Genomic DNA, 20918 nt, shown 5'->3' with positions numbered 1-20918 from the left:
ATTAAAACAGGAGATTACTACAACAGGGCCTTTTGGGTGGTGGCACTACAACTATGAAGGGCCCTCTGCAGGGAGATGTGAATGGCTCCCTCCCTTCCCATTTTTAGACGGGCAATGCTGTGCTGTTTTAGTAGGCTTTATGCAGTTCCATGTTTAGTTAGCGCTGCTTTTAGTTGTGCTGAATTTACTGAAAAATTATACGGCATTGTTAGCTCTGCGCGCCATTCTGCAAGTCTGGCTGCACTGCTGGGTACCTGCCAAGACCTACACCCCGCAGGAGGTCCAATTCCATCCCCTGGATCCTTGTGGCTCTGCTGTTCCTCCACTTGGCTATTGCTGCCTGCTCATCTGCTCTCTTTGACCAGATAAATAAAGTACTTAAAAAAAAAAATCTCAACCACCTTTAATTAAAGTGTTCCAGGGAGATGTACAATAATATTTACAAGAAAAAGCCCCTTGAGCCGGGCATCCTTTTTAAAATGGCAGATCTGTGCAAACCAGCCACACCATAAAGCTGCAGAGAAAGGAATGAAGAGAACAGTCTCCCTCTCCCTCCCCCCCCCCACACCAGGCAAAAAACAAAACAAAACCAGAAGCAAAGGAAACTTGCCTCCCCCATTACCTTTACAACCTCTCTGCATTCCACTCACACTTGGTAATCTGACACTAAGGAAGAGTTTAAGTCACCATCCGCCAGCTACTGTTTGAAGGTCAGGCAGTTCAAATAACAAGAAGTCAAAGTACAAATTGTTGTCTTATAGATGTTACTGTGTGTGTGTGAAGTTGTATGTCTTCCCACTAAACACAGCTGGCCTAACCTTTCGTTGAAGGAATCCAGCTAAACTTAGACTCTTTATCTGGAAAAAGTGCTTTGGACTCCCTACTAGGGACAGATACATAAACAAACACACACTTTCCCATAAAGTTAAGCAGCTGCTACTTTGCAACCGGGGATGCAGGTGGTGCTGTGGGTTAAACCGCAGAGCCTAGGACTTGCCGATCAGAAGGTCGGCGGTTCGAATCACTGCGACGGCGTGAGCTCCCGTCGCTCCGTCAAATAAAAACATCCTGAAGGTCCCAGGCCTCAGAGAGGTTAGCCTGGCCTCAACTAGAGCCAGGGCTTTCTCGGCTGCGGCTCCAATCTGGTGGAACGCTCTGTCACAAGAGACTAGGGCCCTGCGGGACCTGACATCTTTCCGCAGAGCCTGCAAGACAGAGCTGTTCCACCAGGCCTTTGGTCAGGGCCCAGCCTGACTCCCTCCTCTGGCAACCTGCACAGAATTTTGCTTAATGGTTGCCATTAATTTGACTTTAATTAATTTTTATAATAGAATGTTTTTAGAATGTTTGATTATTTGATTGTTTGATTATTTGTTGTTAGCCGCCCTGAGCCCGGCTTCGGCTGGGGAGGGCGGGATATAAATAAAATTTATTATTATTATTATTATTATTATTATTATTCCGTCCCTGCTCCTGCCAACCTAGCAGTTCGAAAGCACATCAAAGTGCAAGTAGATAAATAGGTACCGCTCCAGCGGGAAGGTAAACGGCGTTTCTGTGTGCTGCTCTGGTTCGCCAGAAGCGGCTTAGTCATGCTGGCTACATGACCCGGAAGCTGTACGCCGGCTCCCTCGGCCAATAAAGCGAGATGAGTGCCGCAACCCCAGAGTCGGTCACGACTGGACCTAATGGTCAGGGGTCCCTTTACCTCTACTTTGCTTTGCAACCAGGAGGTTTGCAAGACAGCATTAAAATTTCCTTAAGGCAGGGCAAGTCTCTCACCAGGTTATGCCTTAGTCATTCTGCCCAAGCTTTATCTACTCCAGACGTGCCAGACAACAGATCAGCATTAGGAAGGAGTAGGCAGGGGCAACCAGAGCTACTATGTCACTTTAAAGTTAGAAACCTCTGGTTTGCAACCCTTACCCCAACTGCAAGGATGCCTGTACCAGCTCAGATTTAACAAGCAACTCTGTCTGCCAGGTTGTTGCATTAAATATATATACAGTATATATTGGCTCTGTTCCTGTGCCTTTAACAACAGCCTGACATACAGAAATGCTGCAAGGAAACCTGCTCCCAGCACTCAGCTTCCACCTGCTTCATTTCTGCTGTTAAAGGCACAGAAACGTAGAATGATAGTGGGAAGGAACCCCAAAGGTCATCTAGTCCAACCGCCTGCAATGCAGGAACCTGAGCTAAAGCATCCAATGCAAATAGCCATCCAATCTCTGCTTAGAAACCTCCAAGGAAGGAAAGTCTACCTCCTCTCGTGAGAGTCTGTTCTACCGCTGCACAGCTCTTACCGTCAGAAAGTTTTTCCGATTGTTTAGTCGGAATCTCCTTTCTTGCAACTTTAAGCCACTGGTTCGAGTCCTACCCTCCAGAGCAGGAGAAAACAAGCATGCTTCCTCCTCCATGTGACAGCCCTTAAGATATCTGAAGATACGGTGGTACCTCGGGTTAAGTACTTAATTCGTTCTGGAGGTCCGTACTTAACCTGAAACTGTTCTTAACCTGAAGCACCACTTTAGCTAATGGAGCCTCCTGCTACTGCCACGCCACCGGAGCACGATTTCTGTTCTCATCCTGAAGCAAAGTTCTTAACCTGAGGTAATATTTCTGGGTTAGCGGAGTCTGTAACCTGAAGCGTATGTAACCTGAAGCGTATGTAACCCGAGGTACCACTGTACAAAGAGACAGAAGCATTTCAGTTTCTGTGGAACTACAGGCAACGACCATTTTACACAGGGCTTACATTCCAAGGCACCGTGGGTTTAAGTGAAATCGCGTATATTGGGGACGCCCATAGAAAAAGCCCGTGAACACCCTCTGTAAACCCCAGAAAAACCCTTTAAAAAACCAGCAGCACTTACCAGATGCCAAACTCCACCATAGTTGTTCCCTCCAAACCTCCTTTCTCAAACTCCAACTCTCCACAGGCCTCAATGGTTGGTGCAAGGACTTTTGCAATTGTACTTGCAAAAGCTCGTGGGATTGCTAGGTGCAGTTTTCACACCGTTTTTGCCCTTTCCACACTTTTTAAGGGCCACTGTTGCCCTTTTCCCGGTCACTTCCGGGCAACACGCATGTGCATGACCACACACAAATTGAATGTGTGTAAAATGGTCATTGCCTGTACTTATAGCAATGGGAAATCAAGTATGAAAATTAGAAAGCATAAAGTATGCCCAGCCAGTGAAGGGTGGTGAAATCTCAGCTGGGGGGGGGGGGGGGTCAAACAAATTAAATTTGCCTTTCTGGGTTGTGACCAGGGGTTCACCTTTTACCTTTACATCATCTGATGCTGAGGTAGCTTCTGCTTCCAGTGTCCCCCCCATTTCTGAAATCTTCCTCTTTTCCCATCAACAGATATAGGGAGCTAATGTCAGGTAAACAATATAAGCCACAGCTGCTAAGCATTTTGCTTTATGGGTGGATTTAAAGGCAGAGGAGGAAATCTTCAGGTTGCAACCTGAGCATGTAGACAGCAGACGTGTTATTCCCTGTCAGAGGAACCGAAGTCCTAACACAGAAAGGCTGCAAAGGATATGCGATGCAAGGCTTATAAATCATGGTTTCTCTGCCACTGTCAGACTTGCTGGCTATCTTATGCAGCCACGCTCCAGAAAATAGGAAGAGTTATTGAGCCAATGAAAGATGTGATAAGTACAGTACACAGTCAGGGGCAAGCTATCCATCTCACAGTCATCTCAGTTTCCTGTGTCTAAGCCTTTTAAAAAAAAACAAAATTAATTTTGTTCTGGTGGACGGTCTCAGATGTAAATAGGCATGCTAAAAGAATACAACCAAGGATCCTGTTTCCATACCATGATGGTTTTCTCAAACAAGCTCCCAGCAAACTTTCCTGCTGCTGTAAAGAAAGTTTGGGGGTTAAATGGGATATTGTTCACAGGAAAATTATTCCTGCACCTGTACCTTTAACAGCAGTCACATGCAGATAAATTTAGCAGGTGAATGTTTTTAGCCACCATTTATCTCCATGGTGGGAAAAGGTTTCTGTGCATTAGGCTGCCATCAGAAGCACAGAAGCAGGGCAGTTAAAAGGGAGGGGGGAATGTTGGTGATCCTAGAGGTTAAGAGATAATACTATTTCAATCTTCAGAGTCTCATGCACGAAATATAAGTATTAGCAAATGCATCAATATTGCTGAAATATATTGCTCTGGTCAGACCTCACCTGGAGTACTGTGTCCAGTTCTGGGCACCACAGTTCAAGAAGGACACTGACAAACTGGAACGTGTCCAGAGGAGGGCAACCAAAATGGTCAAAGGCCTGGAAATGATGCCTTATGAGGAACGGCTAAGGGAGCTGGGCATTTTTAGCCTGGAGAAGAGGAGGTTAAGGGGTGATATGATAGCCATGTTCAAATATATAAAAGGATGTCACATAGAGGAGGGAGAAAGGTTGTTTTCTGCTGCTCCAGAGAAGCGGACACGGAGCAATGGATCCAAACTACAAGAAAGAAGATTCCACCTAAACATTAGGAAGAACTTCCTGACAGTAAGAGCTGTTCGACAGTGGAATTTGCTGCCAAGGAGTGTGGTGGAGTCTCCTTCTTTGGAGGTCTTTAAGCAGAAGCTTGACAACCATATGTCAGGAGTGCTCTGATGGTGGTTCCTGCTTGGCAGGGGGTTGGACTCTATGGCCCATGTGGTCTCTTCCAGCTCTATGATTCTATGATCCGAGGACCCACTGGCTCTCAAAGACACATCTTCTAAGTCAAGCATTTCCCTGAACCTGAGCTTTCTGATCTAATTGTTTTAATTGTTCTTTTAACTGTTTTAATTGTTATGTTTCTCCACAGGCTTGTTTTATCGTCTATATTAAATACAGATGTTTTTATGTTTCGATGGAATTGCTTTATTCTGTATTTCAATTATGTGTGGATATTGAATACTTGATTTTATACTTGTAAACGGCATTGAAACTATTTTGGTATGCAAGCATTATATAACTAAATACACAGTGCCGACATTAATCAAAAGCAAAGGGTTATGTTGCAATCGCCAGATTTGAATAATGACATATTAACAGTAGTTTCAGAAAAGCGGACTCACAGGAGACACCAAGAGATGCGCGGTATGCAAAAGCAGAATGTAGGACTGGAGACTATTTAGTGCAAAACAACTGTTGCCAGTTGGAGTAAACAGTAAACCAAGTAATTAAGGTTAGAACAAGATTGTGGAGTAGAAATTTAGATGTAAAGGAGAAAAATATGGAGGCAGCATGAGATTTTTAGGAAGAGATCATGGTGATAGGAAGCACCTGCCATTCCTATGGTTGGGAATATACTGTTGTACGCCACCCCAATCTCAGCACAATGTGAGATTCCAGGCACTTGCCCAGGGTTTGTGTTTCCTTCAGAATAAGGGATAGCGGAGACTGTAGTGTCTTTATAATATATGGTTTATTTACACACATATATACAGCCTGACCCTATGGTGGAGAGGTTCACAGAATTAACAGCCCAAGAGGATATTGTTTCTCTAATAGCCACAGCCTTGGGTTTGAACAGAAATCAGGCATGCCTCCATCTCTCTGGCTTCTGCTTGCTTTTTTCCAGCTTCCAGCTCACATCATTCCCATGTCTCTGATCTCAACTCTGCCTCTGTCCTTCTAGCTTCCCACCCATTTGCCATCCCGCACAGAGCCCCTTTATTTCTTCCCCTGAATGGCCCATCACCCAGGCTATCACCTCACCAGGAAGCTAGCCTGGCTATTAAAAATTAGAAGGGGGTCCAGACATTAGGCCCACCCCTTCCCAAACTCATAACAATACTAACTGACCCCAGATATAGGGAGATAGCAAAACCAAATGATAGAAAATATTTTGGGTAATAGGAATGGCATAAGTAGGAAATAGCAATTGGGAAGTCTTGATGTGGAGAAGGATCTTCTCACCCTAGACTAGGTGTGCACAGAAGATAAAAAATGGCACACAGCTTTCAAGCTCCATATGGGTTACTTAGTGCTTGGGGGTGAAAGGGTTTCTTGCAAAGGATGCTGAATTTGGTAGACCTTAATCTGATCCACCCAAGCACTTCTTACGCTCTTAAGAAAGAACACATACATATTTAGGATCACTTAGCACAGATTAGTTATGCCTCAGCTACCTTAACTACTTTTTTTGGTACATTTAATGCACCTTGGTGGGAAATTCTAGCTTTACAAAAAGTAGACTACAGAAGATTGGTCAGCCCATCTCTTACCTTGAAAGATAACACCCCCTGCTATTGTCTCCCCATCTCTTTCTCCCCAAGTTTTAGTACTTAACTTAGGTGTCCTATTTTGTGTTATTGTCCTGTTGGCATGCCCTGGGACAAATGCTGACGTAACACCTTAAGACAGGAGGGAGACCTCTGAGTATTCATATTATATGGCTATTCTGATCCAAGGCAAGTTTGATTATGGATTTTTTTTTAACTTAGCTGCTTTGTACTTGTTGAGGAAAGACTGGGTATAAATAAACACAGGGCTAGAAAGTCAAAAAGGGGACACGGGTGGCGCTGCGGGTTAAACGACAGAACCGATCCGAAGGTTGGCGGTTTGAATCCCCGCAATGGGGTAAGCTCCCGTTGCTCAGTCCCTGCTCCTGCCAACCTAGCAGTTCAAAAGCACATCAAAGTGGCAGCAGATAAATAGGTACGGCTCCGGCGGGAAGGTAAACGGCATTTCCGTGTGCTGCTCTGCTTTGCCAGAAGCAGCTTAGTCATGCTGGCCACATGACCCGGAAGCTGTACGCCGGCTCCCTTGGCCAATAAAGCGGGATGAGCGCCGCAACCCTAGAGTCGTTCGCGACTGGATTTAATGGTCAGGGGTCCCTTTACCTTTACCTTTAGAAAGTCAAAGGTCTAACATAAGGTTTTCACATGGCCAGAGGTGGAGGTTGATCACATCTGGAAAAACATTCTGGCAGCAAGAACTGTTTGACAGCGGAACTGTCTCCCTCAGGAAGTTGTGGACTCTCCTTCCACTGAGTTTCTAAGCAGAGATTGGATGGCCATCTGTCATGGATGCTTTAGCTGAGGTTCCTGCATTGCAGGGGGTTGGGCTAGATGACCCTTGGGATCTCTTCCAACCCTACAATTCTCTGTTGTTATCTGAAATAAATCCTCCATGTTTGATTGCCATATTGTGATCATATTGTGTGGACCGTACTAAGATCAGCAGCTCATGTCAAAGGTGAGTGGTTTGAAGAACTCACCGTTCACTCAGAAAGGCTGATAGAAGAATAACCTATCAGCTGAATCACCAAGCTATATTTCATATATCCAACCCCCAAATGAGTAATTTCTTCCTCCTATGAAAGTTGCCAGTTGACTTTCACACTCCGAGGCTCTGCACTGGCCATTCAGGAGTGGTTTCCCCACCAAAGTCAACTGCTATTTCATACTGGCATGGAAGCAAAGTCTACAGTGACCTGATGTGATTGATGTTAGAATGAGCTGAGGTCAAAGTATTAGTTTAGTCATCAGTGGCTTCTCGCCAGCCACATCTAACTGCACGTCTCACAGCAGCACATATCAGCTACCTTTGCTCTAGTTCCCATTAGTCATCTCTTTACGTAAATTCCGTAAATTTACAGGTGCTTAATACAGCTGTCAGACTGCAAGCCAGATCGATGCTAACCCCTTAAATTCCCAAGTTAAGTGGGAGATTCTGCAACCCATTTTTCCTCTGGCTCTTACACACACACACACACACACACACACACACACACACTGTAGCAGATGGAAGGTTTGGCTGTCTTCACATTTTTCTCTGAAAAATGCAGGCTTTAAATGTTTGTTACTTCTAAGCTTCAGGAAAAGTATATTCGCTATGGATGAGGTTTTTAGAATTTTATAAAGTAAAACACAGTGTATTGCCTACCCCTCAGAAAAAAGCTTACGGCTATTGATACTATAAACAAGACTGATGGGTGTTCACAGCTAGAATCCTATACAGGATTAAGCAGAATAAGCAGGTTTGCGGAAGGAACCCAAGTAATCAAAGTAGCTTTATCTTCCAACAGAAAACTGCATCCTACAAATTAAACACTGTATCCTATTGAAGACAATGGTGCCAATAATTAGTTGCTATTTGTAATGGCTGATGGCTAAGTACTCAGTGTGCAAGTTAAAATTTAGGCACACCTTCTGAAAACTCCCAAGCAAACCTGCAGATATTTGCAGTCTAAAAGCCTTTGCTAAGAATCGAGAAGCCATTGGTTCAAACCTCGCCTCTGCCTTGGACTCATTAGGAGGCCTTAGATAAGGCACCAGCCTCTGTCCTCACCCCAACTGAAATATAGTGATAACTGTAAGACTTAAGTACCTTGCAGAATTAATATTATAATAATAATAATAATAATAATAATAATAATAATAATAATAATAATTTATTTGTTTGTTTGTTTATAGTCCGTCCATCTGGCTGGGTTTCCCCAGCCACTCTGGGCGGCTTCCAACAGAACACTAAAATACAATAACCTATTAAACATTAAAAGCTTCCCTAAACAGGGCTGCCTTCAGATGTCTTCTAGAAGTTTAGTAGTTATTTTTCTCTTTGACATCTGGTGGGAGGGCGTTCCACAGGGCGGGTGCCACTACCAAGAAGACCCTCTGCCTGGTTCCCTGTAACTTGGCTTCTCGCAGTGAGGGAACCTCCAGAAGGTCCTCAGCGCTGGACCTCAGGGTCCGGGCAGAACAATGGGGGTGGAGATGCTCCTTCAGGTATACTGGACCAATTATATCAAAAGGATTATAAGAAGATAATCCATGTTATGCACTTGGACACTTAGAAGCACCCTGTTAATCCTAAAATGCACACAGGACTTTGCATGTCTTACAGAGAAATGAAACAGTCCATACTTACGGCTTTTGAGGTAGCGCACGGGGTGGAGGTGGGAGGTTTGGCCACACTTTGTCCAGGAGGAAGGCTCGGTCTCTGGCCTGTATCTGGGGGGGAAGAGGACGTGTGAATCCGTGTTTCTAGCCTCTCTGGTTCATGTTTGTAGGATTCAAGCAGAAACGTTGGCTGCTTGATCACTTGTGTCGGGGTCGAGGGAGAGGAGGACAGACCAGAGGCTATAAACAAAACAAAAAAAGATGCAGGTCATTAAATCTTGGTATACATATGGGGTGAGGAATTAATGGCTTAAGCCATGCAAAGGCTTTGATTCAATATTTACATCCCCCCAAAACAATGCAACACTGAACAGAAATCTTGTCTTTCTATTTACGAAGTACGGGTCTTCCTCCCATTGCCATAAAATGCCTTTTTTAATCTATAAAGTAGCTGCTGTGAAGAGTGTGTTGATCTCAAGCAAGCACAACCAGCCAGATGTGGCTGCAAAAGATATACCATCCCATTCCTCGGTGCCGCCAATGAAGAAAATTCATTGCTGACAGCCATGTAGAGCAATCTGTGAAGAAAACAGGGGTGAAAGCAAGAGTAGAGATGCTTGTGCCTTCCTGTTTTTTAGGGCTTTCTCCTCCCCACATGTACACAGACACACCAGGGACTGTTCAAAGGGTGGGGGGAACTAATGATATGCCAACTCCCTTGGATTGAATCACTACTGGCTCACATAAATCGAATACTTCAGGTGGGGAGATCACATTCTTTGAAAGCTCCAGGTGCCCAGCAATGTTTTGCTTTCTCACAGTCTCCTGGGAACGGCAGTGTGGTAGGGATGGAGTTTCAGAGCAAGGCAGCTCAGCTTAATGCACTCAGGTATTGCAAGGTCAGAAAATTTGTACTGCGAGCCTGCTATTTTTAAAAACACTAGAAAAAACAACAACCCCAAAACAAAAAGGCAGAGAGCAGTGCAGTAGAAATCAGGGAAGTTCAGCTAAGCCAAGGCAGTTCTTTTGTGGAAATGTAGAAAGCTGATTGTAAGAGATGATACTGCTTAGCTTAGCCACTTTCAATGTCTGATGGAGCCAGATGGGAAGGGAAGGGCAGAGTTAGAAATGCCCCAAGGGACACCCACCCGCTTTATTAGGAATCTGGAACTGGCCAGACTGTCAATTTCAACATCTTTGGTCCATCAGAGCCAAGTGGCTGTTACAGGATTTCTTACAGAAAATGTATGTGGTATGATGACTTTCCATGGCAAGCACTGCCAGAGGAGAAGGGAGAGTTGGTGGATACATTTAACGAAGGTCTCTAGAGCAGCAGCCTTCTCCAACTTGGTGCCCTCAAGATGTCTTGGCTTACAACCATCAGTTGAAGAGAACCAGGCTAAGGAAGGCTCCTGTGCCGAGGATTTGTACCAATCCCATTATTCCAACACAATCCGTCTTCTGTTGGTCGAAAGTATCATGAAAGTCAACTGTACAGCAGTCTCCGTTGATTTTAAAGACCATATCTTGGCAACCTGAAATTGACTTTTGTTTGAAGAGGCATTTGTGTTGTGTAAAATTAAACAAAACACACACACAGTAGCTGTTAAGGCACTGTTCAGAACCAGGAAACTCCTCATGCATGCCCTCCTCAGCAGTTCTGTTATCTCAGATGTTGCTATGAGAAAGTGAACACTTCCAAGCAGCAAAGAAATTGAACTAAAGATTTAAAGGCTGTTATGAATGGAGAGGCAGTAAATAAACAAGAATTCTGAAAAGATGGTTGTTTGCTCTCGCCCATAAAGATACCCAATTGTGACATGTTATAAAAAACAGAAAAACCTTCTGGATATACTCTTAAAGGTAAAGGTAAAGGTACACCTGCCCGTACGGGCCAGTCTTGACAGACTCTAGGGTTGTGCGCTCATCTCACTCTAGAGGCCGGGAGCCAGCACTGTCCGGAGACACTTCCGGGTCACGTGGCCAGCGTGACAAGCTGCATCTGGCGAGCCAGCGCAGCACACGGAAACGCCGTTTCCCTTCCTGCTATAAAGTGGTACCTATTTATCTACTTGCACTTAAGGGTGCTTTCGAACTGCTAGGTTGGCAGGCGCTGGGACCGAGCAACGGGAGCGCACCCCGCCGGGGGGATTCGAACCGCTGACCTTTCAATCGGCAAGTCCTAGGCGCTGAGGTTTTACCCGCAGCGCCACCCGCGTCCCATGGATATACTCTTATGCCGCTGTTATTAGGATGCCTATTTCTAAACACATGATGTTGCTGATCTTTGGCTCACTTAACCCAATACTGAATACTCTGATCAGCAGCTGCTCTCTGGCATTACGTATTTTGTAACAGGCTTGGATTGTTTTTCGTTTTGTGTGAGTCACCTTGGGAGAGTTTTTAAGGACCAACAGGTGAATATTAAAGTTATTATAAAGGAACATCATGAAATGTCTCAGCAGAGGGTCTTTCCTACCCTTCTACCTAAGTAATATTTAACTAGTTCTGCTATAGAGAAACCACAGGAGCTTTACGCGTATAGCATTTCCCCCACTACTGCTCTGTAGCCCCACATTCCATCACAGTTTAAAAATATTACATTCCATTTCACTTATGGAGGGCTGCTATAAGAGAGCAGGAAAGTGACAAGAGGAAGAAGAGATGAAAAAAGCCAGCAAAATTAGCACATGCAACAGGAAAGAGGAAGAGGAGACAGATGGTCAAGAGAACAGACCTGGTGAACACAAGAGAATACATTTGTGGGAGATTGTGGGGGTCGTTGTTAAGAAGCAGAGAGGGAGCGTGCAGTTAGGGTTCGGATCTTGAGCGAGAGCTGGGATAAGAAGGAAAGGGAAAGAGTCTGTATCTGTTTGTTTGGAGATACAGCCGTACCTTGGATCTTGAACGCCTTGCAAGTTGAACATTTTGGCTCCTGAACGCCGCAAAGCTTGCAGTCTATGTCCTGACAGATTCTAAGCTAGAGAACATTCATATTCTCAAGAATTTCCCTACATCCTTCTGTTGTGCCTGATGCTGTCTTGTCTCTTAGAAAATGAAATGCTAACTCTAACTAACAGATGACTATAGAAAGAACATTGTTTCTTCTAGCTAGAATAGCAATATTTAATGCCCTTTTCTATGTTTGAAAAGACCTCGCCTCAGTCTGCTGGTCAAAATATCAGACAACAATACTCCTTTGCAGTCAGACACGATATCGGTGCACTGTTTCGGACCACAATACAAACTAAGGATTAATCAGACTTGCCATTTCCCATCAGATTACATGGGAGTCAAGCTTTCTAGGTTGTGAGAAAGGTTAATGAACTGTGCAATCCTATAAATGTCTACACAGGTCAAAGTTACTGAGTTCAGTGGGATTTACTCTGAGGAAACCGTGAACAGGATTGAAATCTGAACTCTCTTCCCCAATGCTTCATTTCTTCCAAGTCCAATGCATTAAAGGTAAAGGTAAAGGTAAAGGACCCCTGACAGTTAAGTCCGGTTGTGAATGATTCTGGGGTTGCGGTGCTCATCTCGTTTTACTGGCTGAGGAAGTCGGCGTTTGTCCGCAGACAGATTTCTGGTCATGTGGCCAGCATGATGAAGCCGCTTCTGGCGAAACCAGAGCAGCACATGAAAATGCCATTTACCTTCCGGCCAGAACAGTACCTATTTATCTACTTGTACTAGGTTGGCAGGAGCTGGGACTGAACAACGGGAGCTCACCCCATCGTGGGGACAATGTTTTTACAGGGAGGTAAGTGTTTTCAGAGTGCTTGAAGTTTTGGTGGAAACTGCAAATGATGAAAATGACATTCCATTCAAAGGAAATATGATTTACTGCATTACAGCTCCTTAATGCGACTGCTGAGATGCATCTATCACAAAAGCTAATGGGCTAACATGTCGGCTGAAGAGAGGTCCAATAGCAACAGGCTGTGCCAAAACACTAATAATCAGACACACAGGAGCCAAGCCACACAGTTAGCAACGTCATAGACATGCCAAAAAAATAAATAAGAGGATGCAGTAAATGGTCAGCAAATGAGGTTTCTTCAGGAACACTACAGAGCTGTGTATAAGATAGTCTTCATATAGTTTCTCTCCACTTTCACTCTCCCTGTCCCACTCAAATGTGTGAATGGACAGGGAGTATGTCAGGGCTGAACCAAGGATAGTGGTCTCAAGTGAGCCAGGAGCTAGGAACCAGGAACTGTGGGAAAAGCCAATAATCAGAACTGAAGAGTAAGTCTCTACGCAAAGGACGAACCACAAGGTGAGGTCAACAAGCAAGTCAGAAGTCCAGATCAAAGAATAACCAAGGATACAATACCACACCAGAGTTCAGGAAAACTTTGTTGCTTGAGCAACAAGCCCTACACCCATCTCTATCACTAGTGGCCTCAGGGGCTAGGGGTGTGGGGTTTGAAGGAGGGCTGAGGCACGGGCAGAAAGGGTTAGACCTCCTTGTCCACCCATACACCAGCCTCAATTACAGAAGCGTGCTGGTTTTAAAATGGATGATTTGTAATTTAATTTGGATTATCGATTGGCCAGGATTGCACACAGAAGTCGAGCAGTTTTGCACCCACACAGGTAGGCCCATGCAATGTGTCTTCCAACAAGGCTTTGGAGTTCAGCCTTTCCCCTTGCTTTTGATTTGTGCATCAATATTGCTGCAAGTCCAAATCTGCCGTTAATCACTCTTCTATTTCCCCATCAGCTTAGGCTTTCCTTTTCTGGCACTGCTCAGGATCTGACATGCAAAGCCGTTTCTCCCCGGGCTAAATATTTTCCATACCTTTTAAGCATTTGCTTACCATTTTTGTGCCAGCATTTCAAATGCGCAGTTATTCCATGTGCACTGTGTAAGGGCATGGGGCAAAGGACTCTCTTTCCCTGCAACCCGTCCGTAAAGGTTTGCACTCTTCCACTAGCAGTGAAAACTGAGGTGCAGGCAAGCTATGGCTGGTGAATGTTAAGTAGAGTCAGTTACTTGTAGCAAAACTGAGCAGGGCCTGCTATTTCTCCATTAGGCTGATTCATTGCAAAGAATACCAGGCATTTAAGGCAATTGCTGCAAACTTCACGTGATAACAGTTGTCTGCAGTTGCTTAATGGCTGTGAAGGCACATACAAAGCAGCAGGTGAAGAGTGTGTTGATGATTTGTAATGAAAGCTCTCTGGAGATGGGAAGCCACATAAGGAAGCAAGCAGCTAGGCAGTACAACCCCTACTGCAACTGGGAAATGTTGTATTTCCCTTTAAGAGATATAACGCAGGGGGAGATACAGCATCTCCTGGCTCATTCTTCCACTTTGTTGTTGTTGTTTAGTTGTTTAGTCATGTCCGTCTCTTCATGACCACATGGACCAGAGCACGCCAGGCCCTCCTGTCTTCCACTGCCTCCTGCAGTTTAGTTAAACTCATGCTGGTAGCTTTGAGAACACTGTCCAACTATCTCGCTCTCTGTCGTCCCCTTCTCCTTGTGCCCTCCATCTTTCCCAACATCAGGGTCTTTTCCAGGGAGTCTTCTTTTCTCATGAGGTGGCCAAAGTATTGGAGCCTCAGCTTCAGGATCTGTCCTTCCAGTGAGCACTCAGGGCTGATTTCCTTCAGAATGGATAGGTTTGATCTTCTTGCAGTCCATGGGACTCTCACGAGTCTCCTCCAGCACCATAATTCAAAAGCATCTTCCACTACTCCCCCAATAAATGCATATATTGAACGACGCATGAATATGACTGGCCCTATCGTATCTACACCGGCCCCAACAGATGGGAGGAATCTCAATTGCTATGCCATTCCAAAGCTGTTGTTGGCACCCATCTGTCTCGGGAGACAACGGTAGAGTGCACTTTCAGGGGTAATGTCAAACTGTTGGAGAGTTACAGCGCCTGCTGTGGCTGTAGAGACCGATATGGGAGAGATGTTTTGTTGCAGCTGGGGCAGGTGAAGGCATCTGGTTGTGCTGCTGCAGATGCACCAGGGCGTTTCTTCTCTCTGCGCTCCTCCCAGCAGTCATTCCTCTCTGGTCACTGCTATGGATGCACAACCTGACTGCCTGTCTGCAGGCCCTGCGGTCATCTGCAAGCGATTCCCACAGGGCAGAGTTGACATTGCCAGCCTTCATGTCACATTTGGAGACATCTTTGTAACACAGAGCTGGGCTTTCGACAGGCCTAATGCCTGATGCAACACACTTTTGTCTTGGCATGAGGATGTGCCATGTTGAACAGAGACCCCTGTCACTCCTTGAAGTACACACCATACACCAGGGCACTGTTATCACTATTACCTTGTGAACTGTAAATATTTTAATCAATCAAGGGACATAAGCACTTTGACCCTGCATAGAACTGAGCTGTATAAAATCTTAGGCAAGTCATCTCTGTCCCCCACAACCCTCACCCCAATCTATAATACTGATACTGAAATGTATAGGCTGCTTTTTGTACTCAGAGGGCCCTTAAAAAAAGAAAACAATGACGAACACAATAAAAAGGAAATGGAGATTTGAGTTCTGGTTGTCAACAAATTTGGTTCTCTGCTATTGTGATGTTTGGGTTTTTTTATAATAGTTTTATATTTTTGTTTTTGTGTGTGTGGATTTGGTATATTTTAGTATATTGCTATGCATCTTGGCAGGAACCTTTGGAAGAACACAAATTTAATCAGTCAATCAATTAATATGAAAAAATGTCAAATAATATCCATAAAAAGATCTGAGCAACAGAACAAAGCAGCAAAAGGGGCAGCAAAGATGTCGGCTTCACTAACTAGGACAACTAACCAATACCGAGTGCCCATCACAATACGGCAATTCTCACCAGACCTCTGGAGACCAGCAGGATGAATCTCCTAGTGGAGGGAGTTCCACAGTTTGGAAGCTGCAATCATTATGGACCTGTCCTGTACTCCCACCAGTTGCACTTCTGATGAGACAGAGAGCAGAGCCTCTTCCAAAGACCAAAATGGGAAGGTGGAGTCATGTGGAAGGAAGTACTCCTTCTGGAGCAGGGTGAGCAGGGTAGGGGATGGTAATGCTAATAATATGGGGATCATAATACTGGGGTAAGAATTACTAATATAAAGGCCTTGAATGCTCGGAAGGCATAAATTCAAAGTGTTATTGTTGTTGCAATTAACGCAGCATTCAAGAAATCTTTCAAGACGGTGAACTCGGAACGTTTGCAAGCTGCCCCTGCCCTAGGTAGCATATTTTCCTGCTGATCAGAAGGACCATTCTTCTTCAGCTTATTATTCAAACACATTAGCCAACAAAAAACAGCAAACACATTCAAGTAGTCCTTGAGCGAATACATCCTTGGCCCCTGCTAACGCAACAACAAGCGCTAAGACAACACAGCCCTGAAATGCTGACCTCCGACCCTGTCACTTACGCCATGAGCCTGTTGCAATGCCTAGGCACCCCGGGCTTTATTTACTTAGCACATCACCTGGTTTCTCATTCTCTTACAGAATACTTCACACTCCTCAACGGTGAGGCTTTAAAGGAACAAGGTTCTGGGCCCAGTCTGCACCCATGCAAGTGTGATCACCATTAACCTGGCTGTACTACCAGTGACATTAGTTACACTCAAACCCTTGCACACTTTGTGCAAAATGTAATATGTACAAATTCTGGAGCCCAGATTCTGTGATGAGAAATGCTTGATTATTTGCCCCTTACAAACCTCACAAATTAGGTAAAGCTTCGGGAGTTTCTCCTCTACAGCTTTATTTACTTCGATTCTTTAGAACAACCACCACAACCACGAATCACGTAATTTGGAGGCAAAAGAAATGCCTTCATATTCAAACAATCCATAATCAACATGAGAATTTGCTGCCATAAGATGTGGTGGTATACAACTAAGTTTTACTCAAACTAGACCCAACAGGTGTTACCTTGAGTTGAAGAAAGAGCCCTCTAATTATTTGGGTTTCTTCCCCCTTAATCATTCCACCCCTTGATTGTGTGGATCCAGTGAGAATAGGTTCCTGTCTCCAAATAAGACGCTAATAAACTTGGCCAACTACAACCAGGTCCTACACATGTTAACTCCAAAATAAATACCATTGTGCTGAGTTACTTACTCCCAAGTAACCATGCACAAATTTGCAGGGAAGGGGGTTGTGTTATATAGTGAAATGAGAAAAATATTCCACAATCTAGATCTTGGCACGCTAAATCCCTCTGAAATCACTGAGGATTTGCAAAATAGCCTACATATGATGCATGCCATCCATGGAATACCAACGCATGTAAAAACATTGTGCTATATGATTGGCAGGCACGCTGGATATTTCTAAAAATGGGGGGTGGGGGGAACCATGCCAAAACCAACAGCCAAGTTAGGGTATTTCTTGGAGTAGGCAAACCTCAGAGCAACTATGAATTTGTTTGTCTGTCTGTTACTATTTCTAAGATGCTCCAAAAGTAGCTTATGAAATAAACAAGATAACATCAAAACACAGTACAGTCTGACCTCGGGATAAATACGCTTCAGGTTGAGCGCTTTCGGGTTACGCTCCGCGGTGACCTGGAAGTAACGGAGTGTGTTACTTCCGGGTTTTGCCGCTTGCGCATGCGCAGACGGTCAAAATGACGTCACGCGCATGCGCAGAAGCGGTGAGACGCAACCCACGCATGCAAAGTCACGTCTTACATTCTGTTCAGGATGCGAACGGGGCTCCGGAATGGATCCCGTCCGAATCCCGAGGTTCCACTCTAGTAAAATATCACACACAAACACAGGACCCAAATATTAAATGGGACAGTCTGAGTGATCAAGGAGCAGGTTATAGGGTGTACTGAAGCCAGCTTTATTTACTACCCTAAATTCTAAGCGCAAAGCATAGGTTCTCTCTCTCCGCCCTCCCCCTTCATTATGGTAAATGGTGGGGTCCTGTTTTTTTGGCGAGAGCTTGTAAAGAACCACTGGGGGTTGCAGTGAGTCTTGATGGACTCCACATATAGATTACACGGTGGCACATTGCATCTCCCGAAGGGAGACTTGATAGTGAAGGCTGACACTCCTGCAATCAGAAGAGGATTCTCCTATTTCGTCACTCCACTTTCCCCCTGAAGAGTGTATGGCAACCATTCATTTAATGGGAAGAAGGGGGGGTAAAGGCATGTCCTGGAAACCTCCTGGGGTGAGATTTAAACTTCTTCCTCCCCTGCCCCCGTTTTTCCCAGGGATCCGAGCCCTTAAGAATCAAGCCCACTCTGGTCTGAACAGCTCTCGTCTCTGTGAAGAGATCATAACACAGGGACAGAGTAGATGTATTGATCTGATGCAGCGTAAGGCAGCTACCTAGCCACCTTCATCCAGTATCCCCATCCTAGGTTTCGTTTCTCGGCCACGCTCAAATGTGCAATAATCTTTGGAACTGATATCACCGACCATTTCTCAGACTTTGATTGCTCAGGGCTTTTAGTCCTCATGGGATCCCACTGGCAGTGATAAGAGCCAAAGGTCATTGGCACAAAGGGATGTCAGATTGAACCTTTGTAAAGAACAACTCTCTGAAAGGGTGCTGTGAATGGCTACCAGGAAAACAGCCTTCTTGGCAGCAGCACCTCATTTCTGCAATGCCCTTTCCAGGGAGACTCGCCCGGCACCGTCGTTGCTATTTTGTGTGTGTGTCCAGCACAGAGCTTTCAAAATTTAAATTTCTTGGGTTCTTTTGTTTTAAGCGCTTTAATTTTGGAATAGCACCTGGTTTTATGCTGCATTATCGTCTGTTTTTATTATTTTGTATTTGATGGCGAAACTGTGTAGGCTGCCCAAATAAATTCTACCTGAAAGGTGGGATATAAATCTCTGTTAACAAAATAACAATGAAGTAATGTGCTTGGGAGTAAGACCAATTAAACTCGGCGGGACCTTATTTCAAATAAACCTGCATAGAATCAGGCTATTAAAACTATTTAGCTTTGGCAGGCTTGTGCAAAACCTCTGGACAAAGCAATACGGTATGCCTAGAAAGATGACTCCCAACCTGAGAATACAACTTGCTTTTATGCTCTGGGCTGCAGGGGTTGAACATGAAAATGCTAGTGCCTCTCAGAGGGCAAGCCATTGTGATAATAAAGCCTTGGTTTGTCATTCCTTCTCCTTTATGAGACTGGATTTTTTCAGCATATAGGCATTGCATCCTTGCCAGGAGAACAATTAACCCCCCCCCCAAAGTAACCTACACCATTTAAAATTCAAAATGCATCCGAGTGCAGCCTCATCCCATGGGGAGACAGCAGGGGTGTGAGATGGGGGAAAGAGAGCTCCAGACTTTCAGCCCTGCTCATCATCATTCTTATCCTGCTAACGTGGGAAATTAATCTCTTTATTAATGTATGTCGCAGTGTGGTTCCTTGGACACCTGCCAAAGCCCTCCTGGAGGAATGAGTGATGACTGCTTAGCTCCTGTTTGACAGAAAATAAACTGCTTGCGCCTCGCTTATGATCCCTTACTGTACTTAGTGAAATAAATTTGTGCCGGTTATAGCAAAAAATCACATCTGCAGCTTGCACGTTTGAGCAATCTGCTCTCAGAATCTGATCTCACAGCTGCCCACTCACCTACCTCCCATTGAAATGGATGCCCTCTCTGCACAAAGACCCTCTCTGTCATCTCTGGCTTTTCCCCACCCCTACAACCTGGTAATCGTACAGACAGGCATTGCACTTCTTACAAAAGGGATCTTGGTATCTCAGCCATTCACACTTCCTTGCATTTGGACTTCCTTTCTTTTTTTGCAGTGGAGTTAAAACTATTTGTTGCGCCACTCCTGCCGCAACCAGGCTCGTTTCCCTTGAAAGCCCCTTTAAAAGAAATTCTACTACTCCTCTGCTATTGGCTGTTTGCAGGGAGGCTGAGCAGGCAATTGTCTCTGGCTCTAGTTCCGCTTGCCAGTGTACGTGTTTGCCCTTGAGGCTGAGAACACTCGGATGAAACGCACCACAAGGCGGCTTTCCGAGTCTTGCTCTCAGGAGGCCGGCAGCTGTTGGTTCCTCTCAACACTCCTCTTGCACACAGCGGGAAGCGGCTGGCCAGAGACAAGACGGGCTGGCCTGTCAGCAGCGTCCGATCCAACTCACACCTGCACTTCCCACAGGCTTCGTGAAGCAGCATTCTTCTCCAGAAAACTCTTCCTTTCCCAATTCAGAGGCTTAGACCCCCAGTTGGTTGCACCAACACCACTTCCTTTGCCTCCCTACCCAAAAGCACTCTCTTCTCTGGCTAATGTAAGGATGTAAGAGGCTCCTGCTGAAGGAGATCAAAGGCCGATTTAGTTCAGCACCTTGCTCCCCACAATGCCCTGGTTCCAAAGCCCAACAGCGACCCAGAGACAGAGGCTGAGGGTCAAACAGAGAAAGCTTTGGAACTAAGCCCCACCACTGAAACTGAGGCATCCAAGCCTGAGGCCATCAGCTGTCTGCACACCCCAGGAATGACGGCCCCCAATCCCATTCCACCAAGGAGCTGGTATATTTCCCCAATGTACTCAGCTGAGCTAGCAGGGCAACAGAGACAGCATGCACAGCATGAGCTCCTGGTGAGATGATGGTCTGTGGGCTTGCAACCAGAGAGTTGCCCCTTTATTAGATGGAGCACGAGAGGTGCAGTAAGGCTCAGAGAGGACTCAGTGTGCCTTGGAACAAGTAGCCTGTTTTCAGGGCTCTGTCCAGGGTCCTGAAACCACTGGTTTCTACCACTGTTTTCCTTTGTTTTCAGGAATCCTCCTCTTGAATGAGCGGTGCAAGTCTTCTCCTTTTGCCCCAGATTCGCACACCCCTGACCCAACTGAAGGCTCTCTCTTACCAGGGTGGGATATTGAGATGCCTCAGGTAAGTACACAAGCAGTAGCACCTTTCACTGTTTCTTGCCACTGAACATGGAAGATCCACTTAGCTATTATGACTAGTAGCCATGGGTAGATTCCCCCGCACGTGAATTTGTCCAATCTGATCTAAGCCTGTGGCCATAACCTCATTTTGTGGCAGCAGATTCCACAAAATGCTTATGTACTGCTTCCTTCCTTTTGTCTCCCC

The 20918-nt window shown here is 45.2% G+C and overlaps 1 protein-coding gene across 6 annotated transcripts in view; it reads right to left on the bottom strand.

Moving 5' to 3' along the window:
* PRKAG2 (protein kinase AMP-activated non-catalytic subunit gamma 2) overlaps nt 1-20918 on the bottom strand; it is a 215454-nt gene that overhangs the window by 65156 nt on the left and 129380 nt on the right. For all 6 annotated transcript variants that reach the window (XR_014503671.1, XR_014503672.1, XM_083406524.1 and 3 more), the window contains one exon: nt 8882-9093. Coding sequence is in view for 4 of the 6 variants with exons in the window: in XM_083406524.1 (XP_083262650.1) it covers nt 8882-9093 (212 nt within the window). In the remaining 2 variants the exon portion in view is untranslated. The remainder of the gene's footprint in view (nt 1-8881; nt 9094-20918) is intronic.

The sequence above is a fragment of the Podarcis tiliguerta genome (genome assembly GCF_965153285.1).
Source record: "Podarcis tiliguerta genome assembly, chromosome: 12".
NCBI lineage: Eukaryota > Metazoa > Chordata > Lepidosauria > Squamata > Lacertidae > Podarcis > Podarcis tiliguerta.
This window is presented reverse-complemented; position numbering and strand designations above follow the sequence as displayed.